The following is a 27,432-nucleotide window of genomic DNA, read 5'->3' as shown; positions in this document are numbered from 1 at the left end:
GAGAGTTACATTTGCCATAGAGAGCATGATTACATTCCCTCAGAAGTACAAACCTATCCATTCGCAGTTGGGTGCCTTTCAGGGCCAATAGTCAAGCTGTGCTTATTTGTTTTAATGTTGTCCATGTTTTTTTTATTTTATTTATGCAGTTCATAACACTGCTTGGTCATTTCACTAATAATTCACTAATAATTACTACTGCTACTAGTGAGGGAAAGTTGCACAGATGCACACATTCTTCGAAAATTCACCTCAAGGGTTTACAAAATCTCAAGGGTCCTTTTCCTTTAACTTTTGGATGATATTAAGGACCAGTGAATAACAGGATTGAGAACATATTGATAGCACCACCATTGTATTTTAATTATATTACATACATAATAATAATTATTGAATGTGTCTATTGTTAAGGGACAATTCAAATCTTTTGATGAAACTGTAGTATATTTAATAAGTGAGGGGAACTATTCAGAACAAAACTAAAAACTAAAAGCAGTCCACCTTATAGTGTTAACATGATTGTAGTTAATGTACTAGTGACACAACACTGTGTTAATACAAAGCCTATATACATTGTTGCTTTTATTCTTATACATTTACTGAATTTATCTCTCAAAATGATTAAGCTGTTTTACAAATTTCAATTTGGTATATAAATATATGTTTAACAAAATAGCTCCTTTAAGAAAAACATTGTTACTTTGTTTTTTATTTATTTTTATACGCATTTATATAAAATAATGAAAGGAAGACGATGTGTTTGTTTGTGAGGCTCTGGATTGTCCATTTGTCTTCTCATCACAGGTAGTCGTTTTTCCCTCTGACTCATCTTGGGCCCAAATTGATTGCAGGACCCTTGGGGTAGTGATCATTCTTGTTGTGCAGGTTTAGGTTGAGATTGCTGCCGCTGGTGTCCTTGGGAGCAGTTTTCAGATAGAAATGTAACTGAAAACAAGCAGACAAGTGCAGGAAAGACGGTGAGTAACCGCAGACTAATAACCGCCTCGATTCTACAATTATGATACAAGCGAGCTGCCCACTGTCCTGCCACTGTACTTAGCAGGCAGCTAGCAATTTGCAGGTGTCTGGCGTCAAAACATTTTGGGTCTGTGTCCTGCGCACTGTTATACTGATTTTTCAGCTTTAGATATAGATCAGGGGTAGGCAGTTCCAAGGCAAAGTTCCACCCCAGGTCTTATTTACTTCAAGGGATACTACTGTATTAGCTGGCTTTTGAGAGACAGTGATTTGTGACCATTTGCTTCCAGCAATTGTGCTATGCTAATGAATCAATTCAAATTTCTTCAAACTGGATGCACAGACTTAAAAGTGGTATCAATGCGTTTGTATGACTCTGGGTGAGTAGGAAATCAGGTTAAAATGCCAAAATACCATAGTAACCTTTAATTAAAAGTCACAATTTTGATAATAAATGAAATATTTAATCCAAGTCTTAATCAGTTGTTACTTTAAAGCTATATAAAACCTGCAGTAACTCAGCTCAGTGGGACTGGAACTGCCCAGCCCTGCCCGAGATAATATGAAACTTAACTTAAAATGTTGTTTGTGGCAGCTAATCCAGAATCAATCAAAAATAACCATAACCTGAACACAAACATACAATGAAACAGGATGCCCGAACATTGCCCCACTGGGTGCCAGCTGTTTAAACTCATGCTCTTCCATTTTAACCACAACTGGCAGGCCCGGCCTCATGCAGAGGTTGCTGTGGTTTTACTTGCTGTGGTTTGAGAAGGGTTGCTGGGAGCAACAATCTCCCACTATGCCTGAAAAGAGCTCAAACCAGGCGAAAGAGAGAGAATGAACCGAAGAGCAATCATAAATATGAAAAACACGTGACATATTGAAACCTAAATCAGTTCTGTTGTGCAGACAGTTACACAATAATGGACAGATGACTTCCTGCACTAGTTCTTACCTGTATGGCTTCTGCTGGTCCCACTGTCACAATGTTGGTGGACGTCTGGTAGCCAGGAGCTGATGCTGTTACCGTGTATGTGCCAGGTAACAACAGACGGAAATAATCTCCACCAGAGCCTTCAGCAAGACACAGAGGTTTACATAAATGAATACATAAATAAATACATTGAGGCAAACATCTGATCGCAGTGAAAACAGACGCAAACCCAAAGCACTTACCGGCTGTGATGTCATGATTGATGCCCGACACCTTGATCACAGCATCAGCAATTCCGTTGTTGTTTTCATCGTAGACCATGCCTTTTATGCCATGGTGAATCTAGAATGGAGCGCACACAGGGGAATAAGCTGGTATAGTCTGTAGCATGTTACACCAGTATACCTAGTGCTTAGTTTGTATTGTGAGGGTCAAGTGCTTTGACTACAAAACAAACAAAATAAAAAAAGCAAGGCCCATGTGTAGATACTCTGACATTCAACAAATGTTGTGTTAATCTTAGTTCTATGCACGTTCGATCATTACGAAACGTTGATATGAAGGATGGTGACACCCTTGTGTGGTCTTTTATGCCCTTATGTTGTGTTATCTGACCTTTGTTGAAAGTAGTAACATCAGGTACACAAAACTAGACAGCACCAAGCACAGAATGCAGATATAGACAATTTGGATATCTTGGCTGTTCGCCTCAGGAAGGTCCTGGACACAGTCTCTTATGCAGCTTGCTGAAATTGATCTCTAAGGACGTGTAGAGGGAATATTGTCCAGATCCCTCAAGACTGGGGTTTCTTATCCTGGTCCATCAGGACTCTACAGGAAGACGTATGAGGTATAAGCCCATTCTGTCACAGTGGGGTCATACCTGCTCCAGGTAGGAGATCAGGGCCTCTCGGTTGCCCATCCACTCACGCTGCAAGACCTCCGTGGCCGGGAACTTGTCACAGCTCAGCTCCAGGGTGATCTCGAAGCAGTTAGTGCGGAGGTAATTGAAGTCCTGCATTCCTGCAAAAGGTAAAGACATGGATGATTCAAATAAACGAATGCGTGAATTACACTAACCACCTGACATTGCACTGAAGGACAGACACAGACGGGTGGATACCTTTGGAGAGAGAATACCAGCTGGCCCCGTTGGTGATCCCCTCGTCAAAATAATCGCCACAGTTCCAGCCCTTGTGCATCCAGCTGTGAGCGTACGAGTATGTCTTAGCCAGCTGTGTGGGTGGGACAAAAAGGACTTATTGGATTGGAGGGACTAAACTATAACAGCACATTTATGAAGATCCTCTTCATGAGACATCATTCACAGCCTGAAAAGAAGTATTTAATGAATCCAGATAATCAGCTAACAGGACCAATTCAGCTACCATGAACGTGACTGTGACAGAAGGTAGAAGACACCATTGTCATTGTTTGAGACCCCTGACATATGGAAAAGAATTGTACAATCTGGGCGGTGTTTGTATGTCAACTTGATAAAAGACACTAACTGCACAGTCAGTTTTTGGCCCTAACCCCAGGGGAGGTTTATGGGTTGACCTTGAGTTTAAAAAAGTAAATAAAGTGCAGCCAACAGAAATATAGCCTAGGGGCTGGATTGGGAATGAGAGTCACAGAGTTTGTTTAAGATCGGTTGATATGAGCTTGTGGGTGGTATTGATATGAGTATTTGTACAGAGAAACATGTCAACAAAACAGCTCCACATTTTTCCCTTTGGAGAAGGTAGCAAATCAATAGTTTATACTGACTCTTCCTTTGTTAGTACAAAGTTTGTGTACAGGTGTCCTTTTAATTTTAATTGCTGGAATAAATATATTGTATCTAGAGGAATAAAGATTGATTCACATTATTATTATTATTATTATTATTATTATTATTATTATTATTATTATTATTATTATTGTTGTTGTTGTTGTTGTTGTTGTTGTTGTTATTTATCAGATGATTGTAAGATGACTTTTCAAACACTGACATACAATATACTATATATACACAACATTACAAGAGTAACTTCATCATAACTGGAATTCATGGGATATTTAAGAACTGTAGTGAAAAAAGAGAAAAAACATTACCTTTTTAAAAACCTTATCGTCTGGAGTGGCAGAGTAGGAAGTCTTGCGAAAGCCCCTCACCCTGGGCTCCCGGGACTTGTCAAATGGGTAATTAGCCACAACTGCCCCACCGTGCAGGTTAGCGGACAGGACAAAGTTGTAATTTTCCATCCATTGGATCACAGCTAGGGTTTCCGGCTCTACCTAAAACGACATTAACCTGAATAACATATTGTTTCAGTGCTGCAAGAATGCTTCAACGAGGCAGTGGGATAGACATCTAAAAACTGGGGGCCCTTGTTCTCTGTTTCAAATGTCCCTACTACCCTTTCTGCCTATATCCTGTGACTCTCTCTCTTTCATTTCAGCTGTATCTACAAACAAAGCGTGAAACACAAGCATGTAAAAACTTTTAATGTCAATTGTGTTTGGTTGGCGAACAGATTTCCCCCTTGACATGATCTTGAACAATTCCAGCTGGACTCACTTTCAGTTACCGGTTGCCCCAGAGGCAAATGTCTTAAAGTTCAAACACAGTAGCTGCCTCATTAAGATCTGACTACACCGATTTGGAAAATGTAAACCTCCCAAGACAAAGGCTCATTCAACCTGAAGCATGAAGCTGTTTAAATCGCCACAGAGAGAGATGTGGGTACAGTACAATGATTGGCATTTGACAGGCAGAATTATTCTTGTGAGGGTTAACTTACACATATTTAGACGACTGTAAGAACAACGGCTAAGTATGATACACCTAGAACCTCAAACAGCATTGATTTTGCCACTTCTGTCAACTGCAAAAAACTCCTGAAGAACTTGTAGCGTGTTCCTCCGTTCCTAAGATGTGTCTTACCTGTTGCTCCCAGTTGTCAGGCAGAGGAAGATGATGGTTCCTTCCGTTGGTTTTCTCATAATAGTACATCAGGGCATTCAGGTCGGGGAAGTTGCGATTTAAATCCACGTCTCTGGAATTGGACCTACCTGTGAGGTAGCCATTGCCTTCAGGGCCCTGTCCAGAGGAGTGGGGAACAGTCACCCATTGGGAAAAGGCCATTTGGAGGGGGTTCTATAAAACCACGTCATAGAAAACTCACAGTTCTTTAGGTCAATGGAGCAAATGTACGTATACTGTCCTGTCTTTATCAAAAACTTTAGAAACATTTGTACTTCTTTTCGCCAAAAAATGTCTTTCCTCATGGAGGTTGCATACCTTACCAAGGTTGTTTAGATTGACACCTGAGGCAAATGTGTTTTAATCCCAAAATAAGGCATATTGGATTCCAGCTTGTCGAAACCTGTGCCCTTGTTATGCAGTTATGTACAAGCCATAATCGCACAAACATATACCTTACATAGCACTATTTAGCAAAACACAACTTTGTAAAACACAAATTGTAGCTATGCAATAGTTTTACAATGCTAACCGTGTGCTTACAAAAATGGTCAAACAACAAGATAGGAGACAAACTATACAAACTACAAACTTTGTGAAGCATGTGAATAAAATCATGTGCCTCATCTACTTTGTGTTGAAGATACACTTCTCGAGGTCTAGACCGCACCTATGAATTTTGTAACAGTTGTTTGTCTTTCCCCAGCATCTGCCTTGAACGCTTGCTAGTGTTAATCAGCTTGGGAATTTCAGATATCAGCGAGACACAACCGTAATTGAGCCCAGAGTGTAGATGAATTACACACCGGCCTTCTGAAGACAAGTTCTCAGTGTGTTTGCTGATGCTTGCAATGTCTAATTAGTCTCGTGAGGTGGCTAGGAAAGATAATCTCTCTCTACGGGCTGGCAAACAGACAACTGCGCGTGTTAAGAATAGTGTAATGAGGAGACACCAAAAATGCAGAGACTATTTACATTCCATAGTGTCTGTCACCTCAGGGTATGAGGCATGTTCCTTTAATACACCATAACAGAAATGGTTTGGCTATGTACAGATTAGACACTGGACCCATCTGCAGCAGGCCAGAAGGGAGGTAATATCAGAATGACGAGGGGAATCCATGTCCTAATTCTCAGCTGTTGTTTGTTATCTAATCAGCAGAAAAAGAGCAAAACAAGTCCTCGTCTGTACCTGGCTAGCGGCCACCTCGTATCCGTCGGGATTCATGGAGGGCATGATGTGTATCCTTGTGTCGTGGATCAGCCGTGTGATCCTCACGTTGCCAGCTCGGTATTCCTCACACAGGAACTGGGAAAGCTGGATCAGCAGCTCCCGGCCAAGGACCTCGTTTCCGTGCATGTTCCCCACGTACTTGAACTCGGGTTCCACTGAAAAAAGACAAAGACACATGACTGTGGGCCCCATCCCCAAGAGACAGAAACAGACACAAGCTTTGACGTGGCATGACCTCTCGATGGGTTAGAGACCTGTTTTTGGGAGATCTGGATTCCAGTTGACTCAAGCTATGGGCTTCTTATGAGATCATGTAATATTGGATTAAAGGATTTAACACACTCTACAGCAATTTGTTTGTTATGATCTTGCAGTATGAAGATAATTTCCCCCTCCCCCCACACACACACAAAAGTATGCACCAAATATGTCCAGTATTCTGGGTTTTAACGCCAAGGTAGAAAAGATGTCAAGGACTTGAGGATTCGAAATAATTGATCAGAGCAAGGTTGATCAATTGATTGATCAAGGTTCCTTGTTGGCTAAGGTGTAAACATGAGACAGCTCTGCAATGCATGTGTATTTATTAAACACATACGTTGCATCGGATAATACAATTGCTCATCTCTCTCTGGTGATTATAAAAGGAGGGACAAGGTCTCTATTCCAAAAAAAACAACAACCCTCCAGTGGTAAATACAGGAACTACAGTGTGACTGGGTGTAAGGATCCACAACCATATCTTACTATCAAATTGATCTGACTTATGGTTGGAATAAAAAGAACTTCTAGGTTCACTGATCTTCACCTGCACTTAACGGAGACCTTATTAGTAGATCAGAGATGGCAATCGATTCCATGCAATCCTTTCCCAGAACATACAATCTCATATAAAATGCAGAGATCTAAGGTAATTCAAGTCTGTGTCTGCAGTGTCCACAGCAAATTGATCCACATGTCAAACTATAACCACTTTCTATCTTTATATGTAGTGAGGTTTGAGTTGATGAGCAGAGTTCCTAGTATTTCTCTATAGTATTTTGTGCTGTAGGAGTCACCTGTTATATTCTCTACCCATTATAATGTTTTCTAGCCTTTTTCTCTAAGCCTAGGGGGCTAGACCTTTGGTAAAATGTTAACCCACCGCTAATCTCAAATTATATGCTCTGTTGTGTTTTGCTTAATAAGTAATAGAAAATGACTTCTGACAGTAGGTTCCACCACAAATATCAAAAACCGAATGAATACATTTAAAAACGCACATTCCATTTGAATCCACGTTTTTTGAACCACACAAGGGTTAACATGGGGGCAAATCACGAGCACTATGTATTTTCCTGTTTTGGAGCACTCACCTAATTTGGGAACAAATGCACATCCTCCTATTCTACTTAAGGAAGTTCTAACCTCAGCAAAAACACCAATTAGCTTGTGTTGAAACATTTAGACTACCGCAGTTCTCAAGCCCTCTCTATTGTCCTGAAGGGTCCCAGTACATACAAGCTGCCGTGGTCAATGCAAAGGTTATCACAGGTGTACCATGAACACAATCAATTTAACACAACAAGGCATATCGCTGACAGCACACTTTGAAGTCAGGCGATATCTTTTTTGGTGTATCAGGACAAACAAGAGCACTATAGACCTCTTGCACTGTTTTCGTGCTTTGCACTGATGCAGAAAAAATGTATTGTAGGACTTTTCCAATGTGTGGTCAGCTTATTTTTTGTTTAATTGTCCTGAGAGGAAAAACACACTACCTGGCAATGAGGTGAGTCAAAAAGCTCCAGTCTATATTTTGCTGGATGGGACTGTTTTATAATTGCACATCTTACAGAGACACCCAATGTCTGCCCGAAATGCGTCCAATGTGTGTCTCGTGGAGAGGACAGTTATATTAGAGCTACCCGTCGGCATCGGAATTAAATATCCACAGGATATCTCATAAACACATTTTTAGAATCTATCATATGTGGAGCATTCAGAAGACATACAAACAAACAGATGAAGCTGATACAATTTTGTTTCTCTTCTAATTATCAATTTTCACATCCTCCCCTTTAGTTAATGTGTTAAATAATTGTAGTGCATTTGCAGTGCAACTTTTTTCAACACGAACACTGTGGAAATAAAATACATTTGCCTTTATTCAAGGTAATATAGATTATATAGCAGTGAGCCAAGGCTGATGGCATAGACCTGTCAGTGCAATGTAAGAGTAGCTGCTTAAGAAACAATTTAAAACCATAACAAATAAACAACAGTAGACGTACAAAGTTCAATTACCAGATTAGAATGAATACCGTGGGTTCTGAGGCAAGAGAAGAATGTGTATAAATTGTGAATACAATCTCAAATAACTATAAAGTAAACACAAAAAACAAACAAGCAAACAAACAACCAAAGCAGCAACAAGAGAAAAGAAGATCTGCTGGAGGATAGATGAAAAAGGTAGACCTACACAACACTGAAAGGTAACATTGAACTGCATTTGAGAATACACACAGCGCAACAATCACACTTTCTCCCATAAGCCGCTCTGCTCTATGCCCACCTCTCCCGTGCTCTGAAACACTTACACAGTTCGTGTATCCCCGGGTTGTCACTGAACTCCAGCACATAGAGGTGCCTGCCATCCACGCTGTGCCCAATGCTGTATATCCTGGTGATGTAGGGGCACTCGTTGTGCACGTTGAACAGTGCCCTGACCATGTCCTCATAGTTGTGGTGCCTGAAATCCACAGCCCCCGTGGCCCCCAGACACAACACACAGCCCAGCAACAGGCCAGCTAACTTATCAAGCATCCTTGTGGCTTTCATTGCCAGGTCCCGAGGAGGGCTGCGCTTCAGCACAGACACACAGCTCTACACTGCGAGTCTCCACCTTCTTCCCGCCGGGAGCCCATCAGAGAGCAGAAAAGGTACAGCCCCCGTTTCCTCGCCTCAGACCTGCTGCTCGTCGACCAGGGGAGGATGTGGAGAGATAGTTTGGCTTCCTTGTTTGTTTGCTTGCTGGCTGGCTTTAAAAGAGCTACCAAACCTCCCCTGCACTGATTTAAGGCTGTCGGAGTTTCTGAAGAGGTAGATTCACACTCAAAGCTGCGACCCCTTCCCCCTTTTCCCCCCTGCTCTACCCACCATTAAGCAAGTTTGCACAGCTCTAGCCATCCATCCCCCCCTCTCTTTTAACACTGGCTCATTCATTAACTCCTGGGTAAACACAATTCGAGGGAGAAATTCAAAACCCCTTTCTTGGAATTGGCCATCAGTTCAAGCCATTTAACCCTGTCCTAATTGGATTGGTGTGTTTCACTCCCATAAAGGCTGGCCTTGGCCCTTGGCTTTACTTATTGTGTGTGTGTGTGTGTGTGTGTTGGCGGGGTGGGGGGGTGTATACAATTCTTGTTACCCAACTGTGGCAAAAGGAAACAAATGGAACTGCAATTGCCACCAAATGGTGCACTGGAGGAAATTGTGTGTGAGCCATGTGACTGGTCCTGATAACTGTCCCTCCTGTGGGGGAGTGCGTTTAAGAGACAAACCCATCCTGAACATTAAAGTGATTCAATTAAATTCTGCACTTCCTGTTCTAAAAATGACAGAACACTTACGGTACGTTTTGTTAGTATGACACACTCCTCTGTATCAGAGAAAGTGTATTCTGGTACATGCTGTTCCGATCAATGAACCATTGGATTTCGTTTCAAGTCTGTTTAACACTTCTAATGTGCTAAATCACTCTAATTTACATTTATTTGATGTGTTATGTGGATGTGTATGTGGTGATTCTTCATGACACCACCATACTACCATTTTGAATTTCAGAAAACCAAGGTAAATGTTCTTTGGATATATTTATGGGTGACTAGGTTTCTGTGTGAAATACTATTGTTTATTTATTTCCCTACCATTAATGCCAGAGAGTACAGGGCATGCAACAGGCAGACAACTTGGAATATTGCTCAGCTTGGCAGTACTTGACCATGTTTTGAATGTAAGCGAGGTGGGGTGTAAAGAATGAAACGTTTCACCCTGCAAAAGTGTGAGAGTTCGTGGGACAAGGAAAATAGCTTGGCATCTTATTGTTGAGGGTGTCCATCCTCTTCAATCACAATGTAAGAGAAGAAAACACTGACGTTGTTGAGCATCTTGATGCAATGTTTTTAAATATGCAAAAAAAAAACATTACAAATAAAATACAAATTAAAGTGGTGAATGTTTTTGAATGACTTGGGTTGAGTGCAGTTACTGAATGTTTTTCATGGTTTTGTTTTTTATAAACTTAGTAAACAAGTCAGATAATTAATTATTAATCAAGAGACGAGAGAAAAACCTTTACGTTCAACACAGGTTGAACTCCATGCATGTTTTATTTTGTAGATAGCTCTCTGGTGCCACCTGGACATTGGAAATGGGATTACTATTACTATTTTTGACATCATAATTAGCACCATTAGACGGATTCTTTCTTATTCTAGAATTCCCATAATGGGCATATAGAGATGAAATTCATACTGTTAAGTGTTTTATTTTGTATATTTGCATATATTTTTCATTCAATATCAATAAAAGCAGGACTTAGTTATTCATAATTGCATGGCATTAACACGGAGCACACCTTTCCTGTACCCCTAACAATCTGGGAGCATACTTTTCTCTCCAACATAGAAACGGTGAAAAACATTTTACACATTCATAAGTACATCTTGGCAGTAATTTACTTTAAAATACATTATAATAACAATACAAAAAATCATATAATACCACACTGTTTTTTGAGCACTTACAATTGATGCAGTAAACAGTTTTGTAAAAACATCAAAAATAAACGACAACATTAGCTTTCAGAATCAGTCACACTCACATTTCCACGGTGTATGATGTTAGTTAATCATTCACAGCCTTCAGAAGTTCATTTCTTCACCTTTTACCTTACCGATCTATTAATTTGTGCCTGAGGAATGCTTGGTGCGGGTTTTAATCGGTGGTGGTCATTCAAAGTCTCTTCTTAACAATCACTTTTTCTTTCTCATGTGTCTTTCACTTGACTGTTATACTACAGTGTGACAGAAAGTTATGTCAAAAAAGGCTACATTTGCTGTAAAACAAAAAATGAAAAACAAAACCAAAGAACAAGATAAAAAAATATGTGTAAGAAAAATGTAAAAGACAATATGGCAGCTTACGAAATTCAGTGCACTGCCTATTCATGATGAAATGAGTAAAAATAAAATAATAATGCGTGATTAAATTGGTTATTTACTCTGATGTTTAATTTCAACACGATTAGAAATTAGAAAGGTAATGATAATGGCAGTTTTTGGTTTGCTTTAAGTGGTTCAAGATACATTGTGCATAACGGGCAAAACATCCTTTTGCTCAAGAGTGCCTTTGCCATCAATCCAGAGTTTTGCAATACTTGACAGTAAAATTGATATTTTCAGTTTCCACACTGGCCACAAACAGCTGTCTGCCTTTAGAGTGTATATCTCCGGACAAACAACGTTCACAAGAAGACAGACATTGAGGTATACCATCTGGAACAATGAAATGTTTTAGACCTTGTCAACAACTACAGACAAGCAAAAGCTCCGGTTTGCTGAACCTGGTTTTTGGGGAGGGGGGGGGTAAATTGAAATAGATAAATCAATTTGCAATATTCTAGGTGCTAGTCTCAATTGGCCAAGCGTTAAATTATTTCTTTCGGAGGCCGACAGCGGGCCTTGCCAAAGCACTTGAGTCCGATGAAGAGCAGCACAAGTAGGAGTACGGAGAAGATGACCATCATAAAGACGTAGCAAGCGTGGGAGAGAGGTGGGGTGTCCGGGGCTTCGGCGGGAATCATGTTGGTCAGGTTCAGCATGTAGCCGAGAGTCCAGCCTGCGTCACTGCTGCCAATCTACAACAGCACACAAATGGACACCCTATCATTACCAACATTTTGCACCTTCAAAATATAAATTAAGTGATTCCTCTCCATATATGGGGCCTTCAGAAGTACATCACTGTGTGCAAAGACTCTGGGTTGCTAAAGGGAGTTTAAACTAAAAATACAAGCTCAAGACTACATGGGATATTGGACCTTTACCAGTTAGAGAGAAGATATGGAGGCACATTTAACATGTAAAAACCTGCAAAATCAATGGAGGGTGGATTTGTGTGTTGGTGCGGTCTGTGATATCAGCTCGGTGGATGATTTGTATTTTTGACTTGAGGCTCAACTTGAGTACAGCAAACACTGGGATGAACTTTTAGGAGCTGTGTCCTGCAAGAAGTTAGGCTTTCAACTTGTGTAGTTTTCAACAACTGCAATCTTCCCTTTCACGATTGTAAGACATGATTTTGGCTAAGGAGCATATGGACATTTTAAATATGGAGCACATGCTATTTTTCAAATCTATCATTAAAACACAGGCATGCTTTTTTCTTTTTATAATTTACCTTCTTGATGAATTCTATTTCCTTCCAGTTCTCTGAGGTAAAATTATAGCCACTCTCAAGCAGAGTTAGGATATAAGTCCCTGAGAAGCAATATTCCCGCAGGTATTTCTCTTTAATTTTGTAGTTATTCTTTACCTGTTGAAAAGGCAGAACCATGCATACATTTTTATACCAACACGATTCCAGCTCCAGAAAAAAAATTAAAGAATGGAATACAATAATTGAATTACGCTTTTCTTGCACCTGTGTTTTTTGGCATGCATTTGGAGAAGTGATGTAGTTTCAAAAAACAATAAAAACATTGTTAAAATATAAATAGTTGGAAAAATTATTTTGAAAAAAAAAAAAACCTGGATGCTAACTGGAAAACACAGACAGCTTTACTTGTCTAGGTTTGGCACGACAGCTTAATCAGAAAGGAAACTACGTGAAATATTGCTATAATTAACTGGTTTTAGTTCCTTTTCCCCTGAAATTAACTTTAAGAGTTTTAAATATCTTATAAATAAGTATTTAATGTACACTACCGGTCAAAGGTTTTAGAACACCTAAATTTTCCAGTTTTTATTGAAATTTACGCAGTTTAATGTCTCAGTGTGCTCTGATTGGAGATCAGAAAGAAATCAGGGAATCATTTTGTTTAACAAAATTTAACCCCTTAAGCTGACAAAGCCCTCTGGGACCCTTAAAAGGGCACCAAATCTGTGTGCTTCTTTAAATCCCATGTGCAGTCTTCACTGTTGTGTTGTTTGCCAAGTGTTTGGTATCCCATGAACGCTGAGACTCTCAGCTCTCTAACGATGTGAAGCATTCTCTGATGTGAAAAATATAGGTTTTTATACCCCCCTGCATTCTGAAATGGGGGTGTGGGGGGATACTTGGTCTGATTAGGAATACAAAATCTCAGAAACTATTGAAAATTATGACATATTCTGGAAGCAGTCAGTCTACTGATCAAAACAAGACCATCGTTTTGGTAGAAGCAACACAAACCCGTAGAGAGCTCAAAATGTCAAGATGGAAAACTGGAAAAATTGAGGTGTTCTAAATATATACACTCACCTAAAGGATTATTAGGAACACCATACTAATACTGTGTTTGACCCCCTTTCGCCTTCAGAACTGCCTTAATTCTACGTGGCATTGATTCAACAAGGTGCTGAAAGCATTCTTTAGAAATGTTGGCCCATATTGATAGGATAGCATCTTGCAGTTGATGGAGATTTGTGGGATGCACATCCAGGGCACGAAGCTCCTGTTCCACCACATCCCAAAGATGCTCTATTGGGTTGAGATCTGGTGACTGTGGGGGCCAGTTTAGTACAGTGAACTCATTGTCATGTTCAAGAAACCAATTTGAAATGATTGGACCTTTGTGACATGGTGCATTATCCTGCTGGAAGTAGCCATCAGAGGATGGGTACATGGTGGTCATAAAGGGATGGACATGGTCAGAAACAATGCTCAGGTAGGCCGTGGCATTTAAACGATGCCCAATTGGCACTAAGGGGCCTAAAGTGTGCCAAGAAAACATCCCCCACACCATTACACCACCACCACCAGCCTGCACAGTGGTAACAAGGCATGATGGATCCATGTTCTCATTCTGTTTACGCCCAATTCTGACTCTACCATCTGAATGTCTCAACAGAAATCGAGACTCATCAGACCAGGCAACATTTTTCCAGTCTTCAACTGTCCAATTTTGGTGAGCTTGTGCAAATTGTAGCCTCTTTTTCCTATTTGTAGTGGAGATGAGTGGTACCCGGTGGGGTCTTCTGCTGTTGTAGCCCATCCGCCTCAAGGTTGTACGTGTTGTGGCTTCACAAATGCTTTGCTGCATACCTCGGTTGTAACGAGTGGTTATCTCAAAGTTGCTCTTCTATCAGCTTGAATCAGTCGGCCCATTCTCCTCTGACCTCTAGCATCAACAAGGCATTTTCGCCCACAGGACTGCCGCATACTGGATGTTTTTCCCTTTTCACACCATTCTTTGTAAACCCTAGAAATGGTTGTGTGTGAAAATCCCAGTAACTGAGCAGATTGTGAAATACTCAGACCAGCCCATCTGGCACCAACAACCATGCCACGCTCAAAATTGCTTAAATCACCTTTCTTTCCCATTCAGACATTAAGTTTGGTGTTCAGGAGATTGTCTTGACCAGGACCACACCCCTAAATGCATTGAAGCAACTGCCATGTGATTGGTTGGTTAGATAATTGCATTAATGAGAAATTGAACAGGTGTTCCTAATAATCCTTTAGGTGAGTGTATATATGTATAATATTTTGGACACTTCAAATTATAACTTGAATGTGCATTTCTATTATGCCCTTCTGCTCTTTCATTCTGGTGTCAGACTGTTAAAACAATACTTACTAGAAGAAAAGGATGTATACTTCGACTTGATTTAATAATTTATGTAATGCCTATAGATACCACCAATGGGTTTCCATGTATTTGTACTGTGTCTGTGCCCAGATCTAAGTGAAACACAATGCACAAACTAACTACCATTAATGCCTGAAACTGCCTTTTACCTTTGGAGCTTAGGGGAAGCATTTCCAAAAGAGGTGATCAATACAGTGAGCCAGTGTCTACCACTTACTTCAGCCCAGGGTTTGGAGCAGTAACTTTCCAGTTGGTTTTTGAATTCTTCCAGTGTAGACTTGGTCAGGTTTAAAAAATCCATCACAAAGTAAAATGCGGAGAAGGCCTATAACACCAACAAAAACAACGACAAAAGAAGAGGAAAATTACACCACGAGACATGGCAGGCCAGGGAAATACTGAAAACGTCAAATGTGTTTAACATTTCATGGCAACTGTACCTTTCAAACCTATGCATTTGTTGACTTTATGTGTTGACTTATCTCTGCTTGCTTCACTCGCTATTCACTATTGCCACCACAGCCAGTTACAAATATACAACGCTGTGCCTTGTTCTCTGGATTGGGTCCAATTGTAAATTGTAAAGTAAAGATGTTGATGCACAGTTTCCGGCCTAGTCTCTGTAGGTTGTTGTGGATGAAAGTCTCAGCCAAGCAACACTTTATTAAATTGTATTTGATTGTTAATGTTACTTTGTGTGCTACATAACAATCTGTAGCCCTCACCCCAAATTTGCCATGCAGAGTAGGCTGGTAGACTCCATTGAAGGAGCACTGTGGCCAGGAGCAGTCAGTGAAGTTGAAGATCTTTCTGACACTCTCCTGGCATTTTTTTGCGTCACCAGTCCCATGATGACTGAACGTTTCCTGAGAGATGGTCTTCTGTTGCCAGATGCAGGGGCTGCTATAAATGGCACTGACATTATGTTTTCGGTAGTATCCTTTGTTGAAGCAGGGGTCATAAAGGGTATCGTTTCCTTCCTGAAAGTGGAGATTTGATTTTTATCATCAATATTATAGAAAAACAAAACAAAAAGGGGGCCTCATTGGCACAATTCTTATCTTATTTTCCATCCATGGTTTATAACAGCTCTTTTAAGAGAATGCATAATTTAGAAGATACTTCTGCCTGAGTTATTAGTCCCACAGAGGTCTTCAAAAAAGTGCTGTAATTAATGGTATGTGTCTCCCTCTGCTGGTCAGACAGGATAATACATGAAAGGTTGAAAAAGATCTGTGCTTCTGTTGTATTTTATTTTGTTGTCTTCATTTTCCTTTATTTTCTTTGCTCAAGGGTTACCTAAATAGGATTAAAGCTCACTTCCTTTGAATTACTATTTCACTTTGACTGCAATGTAATATTAGGGAATAGCATGTATTTTTAGAAACTAATTTCAACTCATCCTGTGAAAAAAACGATAAATCCAGTACAGTGAATTCATGAAAATTAGTTTATTGAAGGAAAAACTGCTTGGAGGCACTAAATAAAGCCAGAAGAACCACAGAGGGTGCTGTACAGTACTCTGCTATAACTATCTAGAGACATAAGTAAGATTACGTCCTGGGGAAATTAATGTACCTGAAGCTGTTGAGCCAGAGCCAGGTTGAGGGCCTGATCCTTGCCATAACACAGAAAGCTATGAGTGTACACATTATAATTGGTCCCATACAGACGGAAATGTAAGGAATTCTCCTCAGAGGCAACATCCTCTTTGGGCACAAATGTGATCTGGGTGGAAGCTCCCCCGAGGTCCAGGGCACCAATGGGTTGAGGATGATCAAATAACTGCCAAACCTGAGCAGAGAGACAAACATGATTATCACAACACAGCCATCCTAACAGTAGAAGAGCAATGATGGACGATGGTCAGATGTTACCACATGTTGGGCAAGGCTGAGCCAGAGTAGGACTTGGAAAAGAGGCATCTGCAGGAAAAACATGAAATTGGGAGAGGTATGGTGCCTGGAGACATGGGGCAGGATTAAATAAAAAATGTTCGGAAAGTGTGAGTGCAAAAAGCCGCGGCAGAAGATTAGGTTTGTTGCCAGCCCGAAATGTATCCAGTACATTGTGCCAGTTTGCCTTTAACAGATTATTTATTTATGTATGTATTTGTTTAATCCACCCAATGTGCAGTGCAACCTCATACACTGGATGTGTACTGGCTTGCAAGTTACGCAACCATATATGCCTGTACATATTCCATAAATATCATCCAGACGTCTCCATGCTTTACTTATTCGTGTAAATATTAATAATTGCAATTATACTTTGACAGCAGTGTCCCTCGATGCAGTGCTTGTCACTTAAACGTTGCGTTCAGTCCATATAGAGAGAGATGCATCCATTATTGAAAACCTTATAATGTCCGAATTTTGATTACAAAATGCTTACATTAGATACACATTCAATGTGCGGTGAGTGCGTTAATGCACGGGCTTCTAGGGTACAGATAAGAAAGGAGACTTACAAGGATTTCTAGGCTGTATCTGGATGTGAACTCGTGAACTGCTGGCTGATATATTTTAACAACGATATGTATGCTAACCTAATATAAATGGATGCTGGCCGGTATTACCGCGATAGTTTAGCGGCGCGATTTCCATTCGCAGATATGCGCTAATGCTTCTGCGAGCGACTCCAGCGCGAACGTTTTTGATTTAATCCAACCCACGTTCTAATGAATGGGCATTAAAGATCGCAGGTTTAGATCTGATTCATGATTGATTGGGTTACTATGCCTTATCTCCATTTCATGCATTCTCAAACTAAAGTCAGAAACTAAAACTAGTCAGTAAGAAAGCTTAATTTCTCACTGTATTTAAATTGGTTTCGTCATTGCTCACATGCCCACTTAATCTGCTTGTATCGAGCTACACGCAAGACAGGTATTTTCCCTTATTTTTTCTTTTCAAAGTTGTCAAGCACTCTGCTGCATCAGTTAGTTTTGTGTAAAAGATTTGAAAAGGGTTTGTTGGCGTTGGCATTCTGAGTGACAGCTTAGACAAAAGAGTAAAATAGTCATATGAAAGGTGAACATTATTTTGCACTCCACCCAAGTGATCGTGTGAAGTATGCGATTGCACTGTGTGTATGTACTGTATGTACTGTACGTTTCAAACACGGTTTCTCAATCTGCAGTCACAAACCACAAACATGTGCAACAGTCAACTTACTAGATGAAATAAACATGCTTCTATTGTACAGGTCTTTCATGCACTTAAGTTACTGATGGATGTCTTATGAATTGTAGAACATCCTGAAGCACTAAACCTAATGTTATGATATTGGTATATTCTACACAAATAAAAATGGCTTCACCAAGAAATTCATCATAAGAGGTTTAAAATTAAGGTTCACTTCATTTGGATAACTTTAATGGTCTGTCCAGTAGATTTATTCACTTAGTTTACTTGAAAACTAATCTAAACTTTTATGTTATCATCACAGGTCTGGGAGGACTTTTCGTATCTCCAAATAACATAAATAGACAAAGTGCAAGTGTGTGTGAAATAAAATGCAAGGACATCCATATCTGGTGCTTATCTTACAAGTAATTCAACCACATAGCCTATACTGAAACAAGTGACAGAGAGAGAAGCAGATGCCCTAATCTACATTGAGTGTATCATTTGTCATTAAAATTATGAATTTATATTTATTTTCCTAACAAACCTAACTATCTCAGTTTTGGGGAAACCCAACAGTGTTTTTTCCAAAAAGCTTGCCCTTGAGAAGGTATGTTTCTGCGAAATCAAACAAAATAAATACCCTCTCGAACTTTTTGCTCAGGTAGTTAACGGTTATCCACCCGTACGCCCCCTCCTCCTGTCCGGTTATTATCCGTGCCCCCTCAAATTTGAATGGATATCCCTGGAGAACTTTTTGAACGGATGACAGCACATCCTCGGAGGCAGACGTGTTCGTCTTCCTGCAGGAAAAAAGAAACAAAACTTGCTGCCGCAAACAAAAGTGTGGGTAATAGAAAGCACCTTACTCACAGCCCTGAAAGTCTTTTAAACAATGTCCATTGTCTCACTTTTTTTCTGGGTGGGTGGGGATGTTGTGAATCGTTATGATCACCATAGAGATAAGAAAAGGGTTAGAGACAAAGGCCAGCCTGCTCACTGCTCTGTCATGTGTCTGATGTTGGAAAACAAAAGCCATCTTCTCTGTTGTTAAAACCCTCTTCAAAGGCACCAATAATGAACTTGAACATGTAACGTGGTATGGGTGCACTCCTGTTAAAGCTTGTAACACTACAGGATATTTACACTCTCTTTCACATTCCAGTAAAAGCTGAAACAGCAAGGCATGCAAGCGTTTCTTTCGCTGTTCTTTTTTCTATGCTCATGAAAGGGGTTACTTTGACATTAGATATAGGAGTAGACTGCTAGGAAGAGCAGCATACCTTAGCAACCTCATGCCTGCTGTGGCTCCCAGATACACGGGGGTTTCCGAGTGTCTGCGCTCTGGAATTATCTCTTTTGCCTTTTCCATACAGTTCTGGAGAGACGCCCCTGCTTTTTCTAATTTTTTTGAGTAGCTTGAGATCCCAGGGCCTGTGTATTTCAGTGTGGAGCAAAGTCAGGGACATACAGTTAGTCATTCTTCCTTGAACTCACTGCTAAATAAAAAGGAATTAAAGTTACCCTAGGAAATATACACCGATCAGCCATAACATTATGACCACCTGCCTAATATTGTGTAGGTCCCCCTTTTGCCAACAAAACAGCCCTGACCCATCGAGGCATGGACTCCACTAGACCTCTGAAGGTGTGCTGTGGTATCTGGCACCAAGACGTTAGCAGCAGATCCTTTAAGTCCTGTAAGTTGCGAGGTGGGGCCTCCATGGATCGGACTTGTTTGTCCAGCACATCCCACAAATGCTCGATTGGATTGAATTTGGAGCCTTGAACTCATGACTCATCAGACCAGGCCACCTTCCTCCATTGCTCTGTGGTCCAGTTCTGATGCTCACGTGCCCATTGTAGGTGCTTTCGGCAGTGGACAGGGGTCAGCATGGGCACCCTGACTGGTCTGCGGCTACGCAGCCCCATACGCAACAAACTGCGATGCACTGTGTGTTCTGACACCTTTCTATCAGAGCCAGCATGAACTTTTTCAGCAATTTGAGCTACAGTAGCTGGTCCGTTGGATCGCTGCCCACGTGCATCAGTGAGCCTTGGCCGCCCATGACCCTGTTGCCGGTTCACCGCGTTTCCTTCCTTGGACCACTTTTGATAGGTACTGACCACTGCAGACCGGGAACACCCCACAAGAGCTGCAGTTTTGGAGATGCTCTGACCCAGTCAAGTCGTCTAGCCATCACAATTTGGCCCTTGTCAAAGCCGCTCAGATCCTTACGCTTGCCCATTTTTCCTGCTTCTAACACATCAACTTTGAGGAAAAAATGTTCACTTGCTGCCTAATATATCCCACCCACTGACAGGTGCCATGATAACGAGATTATCAGTGTTATTCACTTCACCTGTCAGTGGTCATAGTGTTATGGCTGATCGGTGTATATATATATGAATAGAAAATTAATATTTTACAGATTTAAAATCTTGTAACCATAAATATAATGTACATTTAGATGTATTTATTACTTCAAGCAATCTAGTAAGATTTTACATAATCATCATAAACATTCCATCTTAAAATATTCCATCTTAAATACTGATATTGACTACAAACAAAATATCAATAAATCAATTCTTACATAAAATTTAAAATGTAATGTTTCATTAAGGCTTTTGGGTTCAACTGAATTCAATGTATGTATCCAAAATGTGTTCCTTTTTATCAATTGTTTAAATTAATTACCATCACTAACCAAAGCCAAAACTCAAACTTGCTGAAGAACCATGATAAAAAATGTCTAGATATTGCATAGACAATTTTGTTGCTTCTTATCGCTACTTTATCTTCTGCAATTCTGATTTTGAGATTTGAGTTTGTCCTACACAAATGAGACCACAGGGACACTTTAACATAATATATGTAGAATTACAATTAATAAAACCTTCTGGATATCAATTAACAGGTGATTAAAATATATACCTACAGAGACAGCATTAGACCTGTCTGTAGTCTGGTTCTGGGTCTGGAGTAATTAAAATATCTTTCAGTTATGTATATATGTATGACAAGAGTAGCTGGACTCTAATGTGTTTTTTTTCTTTTGTTTACATTCTACCTTATGTAATGTATAAGGAATTTCTCAATTATTCAATTTCCTGTGCAGTCTTTCTTTGAAGTTTTCTTTGAAGGCAGAACAGATGCCATCTCTTAGCATTGCGACATCTCATTAACTTTTGTTTTTCTTCCTCCAGTGTATTCCTTTCATTCACGAGGCTTGACCTCATACACTGCTAATGCAGGGAGAATTATAGGTTTATCTTATTGTGGAGGAAACGTTTTCTACCTTTAAACTTTAATTGCTTCTTTGATTTACTTTTGCCCAGGATTTTTAAAGAACATACGTCTACCATTGTGTTTTATTTTCCATTTTCTTCTAAATGCAGAAGTAACTTATGAACTTTCTCCTCTTATATATATATATATATATATATATATATATATATATATATATAATATAATCAGAATTTGTGCATCACAGTGATTGATTCTGCATGGCTACTCCTTTTATGTGTTTTAAATTAATTCCTCTACATTGCCTTAAAAGGAAAAAAAAATAGCAATACTATAGTCCAACATTCTTTTCAATAAGAGGGAGGATACCCAAAGTAAAATAAATCATGTCACAGGAAAAGTTCAGAGATATTGATAAGATTTGCAAATGGAAACTTAGCAAAACAACAAAAACCGGATTGTTCAAGACATGGGGAGGCTAAAGTTTCAGAATCACAGAGATTTATCTACAGTGAGGGAAAAAAGTATTTGATCCCCTGCTGATTTTGTACGTTTGCCCACGGACAAAGAAATGATCAGTCTATAATTTTAATGGTAGGTGTATTTTAACAGTGAGAGACAGAATAACAACAACAAAATCCAGAAAAACGCATTTCAAAAAAGTTATACATTGATTTGCATGTTAATGAGGGAAATAAGTATTTGACCCCTTCGACTTAGTACTTGGTGGCAAAACCCTTGTTGGCAATCACAGAGGTCAGATGTTTCTTGGAGTTGGCCACCAGGTTTGCACACATCTCAGGAGGGATTTTGTCCCACTCCTCTTTGCAGATCCTCTCCAAGTCATTAAGGTTTCGAGGCTGACGTTTGGCAACTCGAACCTTCAGCTCCCTCCACAGATTTTCTATGGGATTAAGGTCTGGAGACTGGCTAGGCCACTCCAGGACCTTAATGTGCTTCTTCTTGAGCCACTCCTTTGTTGCCTTGGCTGTGTGTTTTGGGTCATTGTCATGCTGGGTTACCCATCCACGACCCATTTTCAATGCCCTGGCTGAGGGAAGGAGGTTCTCACCCAAGATTTGACGGTACATGGCCCCGTCCATCGTCCCTTTGATGCAGTGCAGTTGTCCTGTCCCCTTAGCAGAAAAACACCCCCAAAGGATAATGTTTCCACCTCCATGTTTGACGGTGGGGATGGTGTTCTTGGGGTCATTCCTCCTCCTCCAAACACGGCCAGTTGAGTTGATGCCAAAGAGCTCGATTTTGGTCTCATCTGACCACAACACTTTCACCCAGTTCTCCTCTGAATCATTCAGATGTTCACTGGCAAACTTCAGACGGGCCTGTACATGTGCTTTCTTGAGCAGGGGGACCTTGCGGGCGCTGCAGGATTTCAGTCCTTCACGGCATAGTGTGTTACCAATTGTTTTCTTGGTGACTATGGTCCCAGCTGCCTTGAGATCATTAACAAGATCCTCCCATGTAGTTCTGGGCTGATTCCTCACCATTCTCATGATCATTGAAACTCCACGAGGTGAGATCTTGCATGGAGCCCCAGACCGAGGGAGACTGACAGTTATTTTGTGTTTCTTCCATTTGCGAATAATCGCACCAACTGTTGTCACCTTCTCACCAAGCTGCTTGGCGATGGTCTTGTAGCCCATTCCAGCCTTGTGTAGGTCTACAATCTTGTCCCTGACATCCTTGGACAGCTCTTTGGTCTTGGCCATGGTGGAGAGTTTGGAATCTGATTGATTGATTGCTTCTGTGGACAGGTGTCTTTTATACAGGTAACGAGCTGAGATTAGGAGCACTCCCTTTAAGAGAGTGCTCCTAATCTCAGCTCGTTACCTGTATAAAAGACACCTGGGACACAGAAATCTTGCTGATTGATAGGGGATCAAATACTTATTTCCCTCATTAACATGCAAATCAATTTATAACTTTTTTGAAATGCGTTTTTCTGGATTTTGTTGTTGTTATTCTGTCTCTCACTGTTAAAATACACCTACCATTAAAATTATAGACTGATCATTTCTTTGTCAGTGGGCAAACGTACAATATCTGTTTTCCCTCACTGTACATCTGAGCTGAACATTTTATCACTTGATGATAGGGTCATTACTGAGCATATACATCACTCAACAATATTGCAAACAACAACTACACAGAAACACAGCCGTCTGGATTGTATTCCTGCTTTTTTCAGACACATATATTCAGATGCTCATACTTAAAAGTGAGGCCTCACAACTTTTTACATCACAGGTATTTTTGATTATGTCCTTTGGATTAATTTTGAGTAGTAGAAAACAAGCAAACAAAAAAAATGGTATTGTCTGTCTTCTCAGAGAGAGTCTTCCACTCAGTGTCAACAAAAGGACACACAAAATGGAAATATCAAATATTTTTCAAAACCTGTACATGTTGTCATACAGTACTTGGCTTTCTGTTGCTGTAGCTCAGATAAATATGTTTTGGTAAAAGATTCACCTCTGTCTTTTCTCAAAATTAAATAATAACTGCATTTATCCAAATAAAGACAGAGATAAAGAGTAAAAGGTTTGGAGGGAACTTGGGTTCCACACAAAAGCAACCCACTGTTAGAAGACGTTCGCAGGGCAATGTTTACAGTAAGGTTGTTAAAGAAAATGAGTTACACCAGACTTGATGATGAAGTAAACCCCATTTACTATTTTAGACGCCGTTCTTTTGAATTTATTTGATGACAGGATTAGCTGTACCTTCGACGTCACAGACGTACAGCTGCCGCACCACTCCTGTGTTGTTCTGCTTCTCCGCTGGCCACTCATAGATGTACAGAGAAGTGTGAGAAGACCCAGCATCCAGGACTATACCATACTGCAGCGGGACAGAGCACAGAGAAAGTCTGAACAGCACTTCCCGAAACTGATACAGCACATTCTGACACAGGGGTTTCTATGAAAGTACTGAGTCTGTTCGAGCTGGCATCTGCAGAGCCAACGGAAATTGCTCATGTAGTAATGGAAGTAGGTGATTAGAGTATGGGATTTTTACTCAAAACAGGCTCTCAATCAATTATGTATTATTTAATAACAGCTGTTATGTTGGAGTTACGGTTAGGGTAATAATTAGATTAATGACTAAGTGCCTAAAGTTGGTAAATTATTCCTCTTGAGTAAGACCAGCAGCTTGAATTTGGTCTACTACATTTTGCACTTCTTCAAATTAAGATGTGGCGTCATTGTGGGAAGATAAGCTATCGGTGTGTTAGAATGACTAATAAACATACTGACCTTACTGACTCATCTACCAACTGACCTTTATAAGTAAGTAAAGTAATGCATTTGTTTGTTGGCAGATTTCTTTTGGTTGTTAACTAACATGTAAAACATTGAATGAATGTGTTAAACTCTTAGTAGATACCATTAATAAATTGCTTCCTGTATACTAACATAAATGTAGTATTTATACCTTTATTTGTAACTGTAAATAAATACAATGAATCATTTGTTACAATAAAACAGGACCCAGATTTAGTTGTATATTGAGTACATTCTATCACAGATATCCTGGGTTTACTTTATCTATGGGAAAACCTGTGTTATCATGATCGAGAATATGTACGCTATTTAAATAATAATACAAAATGTAAAAAATATAAAAATAAAAAATAAAGATCTAAAGATAAGACATCATATGCAGTGAAACAGCAATTTAGGGCAAAATCTAGTTGTTAAATAATGTTCTGGGACTGACAACTTACCTTTAATTTCTGTTCAAGGGGTTTGTTCTGTACTATAGCTGTAGTAACCAAGGCGATAATTCCCAGGACAAATAGCACGGTGAGGCCAATAATTAGGGGGGTGTGCCAGGGGTTCCTCCGTTTCATTTCTAGAAGGTGCAATAGGGGTCAAAGAGAGACATGCTTATATTAGTTCAGCATTACATTGTTGGATTCACATCTGCTGTGTATTGTGTGCTATAGGCTAACAAAACAAAAGCTTGAGACACATTTGTGCTAATGCTCCACTTTGTCTAACTCCACCAAAATACCAAATGAGGCTGGTGTGCAAACAAATAGCATTGTAGTGTCAATTCTCCTTTTTCCAAATCTGTGTTGTCTCTCACCACAATAATGGGCAACAACGAATTTGAAAAGTCTTAAAACAACAACAAATAAGAAATGTTTGAAATGTGTGATTTCTTTTTGCTGTGAAGGTTTCAAAAACGTTATCTTATATACATCTGTATTTGTATCATTCTTCGTTAAAATAAATATATATAGTTTGAACCGGCATTTAGAATGAAGAGCCACACATAAAAAAAATTAAAACTCCGAAACATGACAACACTTGTGCAAGACTGATCAATGAAAGAGACAGGGAAGCTGCAGCAAGTAATCGACATCCACACAACCCACACTCTGAAACACAACACCTCATTGTGGTGACATGACATAGCACAACCGAAATCCACAGCACGGACATTGGTAATTGCTTTCTGAAAGAGGAAGTGGACCTCTAGCTTTTTTGCATGAGCATGAAGTGGACAGGTCTCCCCAGTCCCAAGAAGACATCCAACCCCTGCTGAAACTGCAGTGAAGATCGCTAATTCTGCCTAAAGCCATTTCCTGGTATCACTGATCACAATTTAAGAAGAAATGGAAAAACAAACATTGGGTAACACATAGACTAACTCATCGCAACCACATCCACACTTCATTATATATAAAAAAAATGTTATTAAATGTAATATGCATGTGTATGTGTTTATCTTGTGGTATTCACATATTAATTAATCAGGAATCACAGTACCTTATTATAAAGTGTGACCAAAAAATATATATTGTACTTCTTTCAGACACACAGAAATGTACTTATGATTGCTGCAATTATGATTTCTGTTCAGTCCAACTTTCATTTATATGCATTATTATTACAAACACAAAATCATAAAAATCTACTCAGCGGTGATTCTTTTTTGTTTCCTATACACAAGCCTCCTTTGGAATCTGAAGTTCAGAGACCAGGGAGAGTAATTAGGTGTTGACTGTTAACATACTTAACTGCTGTATTTTTGAGAATAACTCTGTGGTCTGTTTACTAAAGACAAGATATGCCAGAGCCACTTTGTGCAAAACATACAATGTTATTGTTTTACTGATGTGTTTTGAGATTACTTTGATTCAGGAATCTTGCTTGTATCTTTATTGCATTTTCACCATCCAAAAAAACATTAAAGTCACAATTTACAATGTCTTTAATAGTATTATATATCAAAGAACAGAATCACTTTCTAAACATACACAATGTCATGACATGACACAATGACATGTCACCCACCATCTATTGAGTTTCTTGGGGAATGAAAATAGACTTATTGTTGCTTGAGGTCAACTGATACATTAGCCTTGCAGTGACATTTTGCTTTCAACTTATCAAAAGTCGGTGTCATAACATCAGTTGAAGAGCATCTAGAAAGAAGCAGTTGTAACGGATCTAAAAAAAATGCCCTAGTAATAAAGCTATAATATATATTAATGCATTTTAGGTGCAGCTATATATATCTATATGTATATATTTATATACATATCCATGCCTGCAAATCATGGTGACTTTGCTTATGTAGCACCTGTGTGCTGACTAATATAGTTAGAGGAGCCCAGAAAAGAGATTATAACAGCATTGCCAAGTCTTTAAATTGCATTTTACTTCTATTTCACCTTGCAGGAGCAGCTTTTCTTTCTCATTAGAGGGTCTCCCAGGGATTATACAGCCTGTTTTGGAATTCAATCAAATAAGCAGGATATATAAGAAAGCTATGATAGCCTTGTCTACGCACTGAAGCACATACTCTTAAGAAAGTATCCTTCTAGGGACAGGCTAAAAGGGTTTCCTGGCTAATGCATGCATGGTCCAGTTTTAAGGTTGTGCACTATGGTGTTACAAAATTGAAAATGCATTAGTTGTTTGTGCTTTCCAACCACAGTTCTCATGTGAGCTTGATATTTTGTGTTTGAACTTAATAACCAAGCATTGAATAGTGATCGTATGAGGCAGCTGAAATCAACCATATCTTTGTTCTTCAGTGGTTTTAGATAGATAGATATTGTTCTT

The 27,432-nt window shown here is 39.6% G+C and overlaps 2 protein-coding genes across 3 annotated transcripts in view; both read right to left on the bottom strand.

The window, feature by feature from the left end:
* Nucleotides 1-338: 338 nt before the first annotated feature.
* cpn1 (carboxypeptidase N, polypeptide 1) lies at nucleotides 339-9,206 on the bottom strand. The gene is made up of 9 exons (XM_066693256.1): nucleotides 8,700-9,206; nucleotides 6,079-6,275; nucleotides 4,848-5,003; nucleotides 4,016-4,198; nucleotides 3,042-3,153; nucleotides 2,802-2,941; nucleotides 2,161-2,260; nucleotides 1,940-2,058; nucleotides 339-945 (listed from the first exon to the last, which is right to left on the bottom strand). The coding sequence occupies exons 1-9, from the start codon at nucleotides 8,938-8,940 to the stop codon at nucleotides 826-828; spliced, it is 1,368 nt and encodes a 455-aa protein (XP_066549353.1). The 5' UTR covers nucleotides 8,941-9,206; the 3' UTR covers nucleotides 339-825.
* Nucleotides 9,207-10,454: 1,248 nt separating this feature from the next.
* The window catches only part of entpd1 (ectonucleoside triphosphate diphosphohydrolase 1), a 32,612-nt gene continuing 15,634 nt past the window's right edge, over nucleotides 10,455-27,432 (bottom strand). For both annotated transcript variants that reach the window (XM_066693228.1, XM_066693227.1), the window contains exons 2-10: nucleotides 25,080-25,207; nucleotides 24,076-24,193; nucleotides 19,365-19,515; nucleotides 18,725-18,884; nucleotides 16,532-16,747; nucleotides 15,679-15,933; nucleotides 15,171-15,278; nucleotides 12,562-12,696; nucleotides 10,455-12,019 (exon numbers count right to left, since the gene is read on the bottom strand). In XM_066693228.1, the coding sequence (XP_066549325.1) occupies nucleotides 11,810-12,019; nucleotides 12,562-12,696; nucleotides 15,171-15,278; nucleotides 15,679-15,933; nucleotides 16,532-16,747; nucleotides 18,725-18,884; nucleotides 19,365-19,515; nucleotides 24,076-24,193; nucleotides 25,080-25,207 (1,481 nt within the window). In that variant the 3' untranslated portion in view covers nucleotides 10,455-11,809. The remainder of the gene's footprint in view (nucleotides 12,020-12,561; nucleotides 12,697-15,170; nucleotides 15,279-15,678; nucleotides 15,934-16,531; nucleotides 16,748-18,724; nucleotides 18,885-19,364; nucleotides 19,516-24,075; nucleotides 24,194-25,079; nucleotides 25,208-27,432) is intronic.

This window comes from Amia ocellicauda, chromosome 20, assembly GCF_036373705.1.
Source record: "Amia ocellicauda isolate fAmiCal2 chromosome 20, fAmiCal2.hap1, whole genome shotgun sequence".
Taxonomy (NCBI): domain Eukaryota; kingdom Metazoa; phylum Chordata; class Actinopteri; order Amiiformes; family Amiidae; genus Amia; species Amia ocellicauda.
The sequence above is the reverse complement of the archived record's forward strand: the minus strand, read 5'-3'. Positions and strand labels throughout refer to the sequence as shown.

What these genes read in the sequence shown, in the direction of transcription:
- cpn1 (XM_066693256.1), bottom strand. Translation starts at nt 8,940, where the DNA reads ATGAAAGCCACAAGGATGCTTGATAAGTTAGCTGGCCTGTTGCTGGGC. An exon ending in CCCGGGGATACACGAACTGT is followed by an intron (nt 6,276 to 8,699) that starts GTAAGTGTTTCA and finishes GTCTTTTTTCAG; the next exon opens with TGGAACCCGAGTTCAAGTAC. An exon ending in CAATCATGACATCACAGCCG is followed by an intron (nt 2,059 to 2,160) that starts GTAAGTGCTTTG and finishes GTCTTGCTGAAG; the next exon opens with GCTCTGGTGGAGATTATTTC.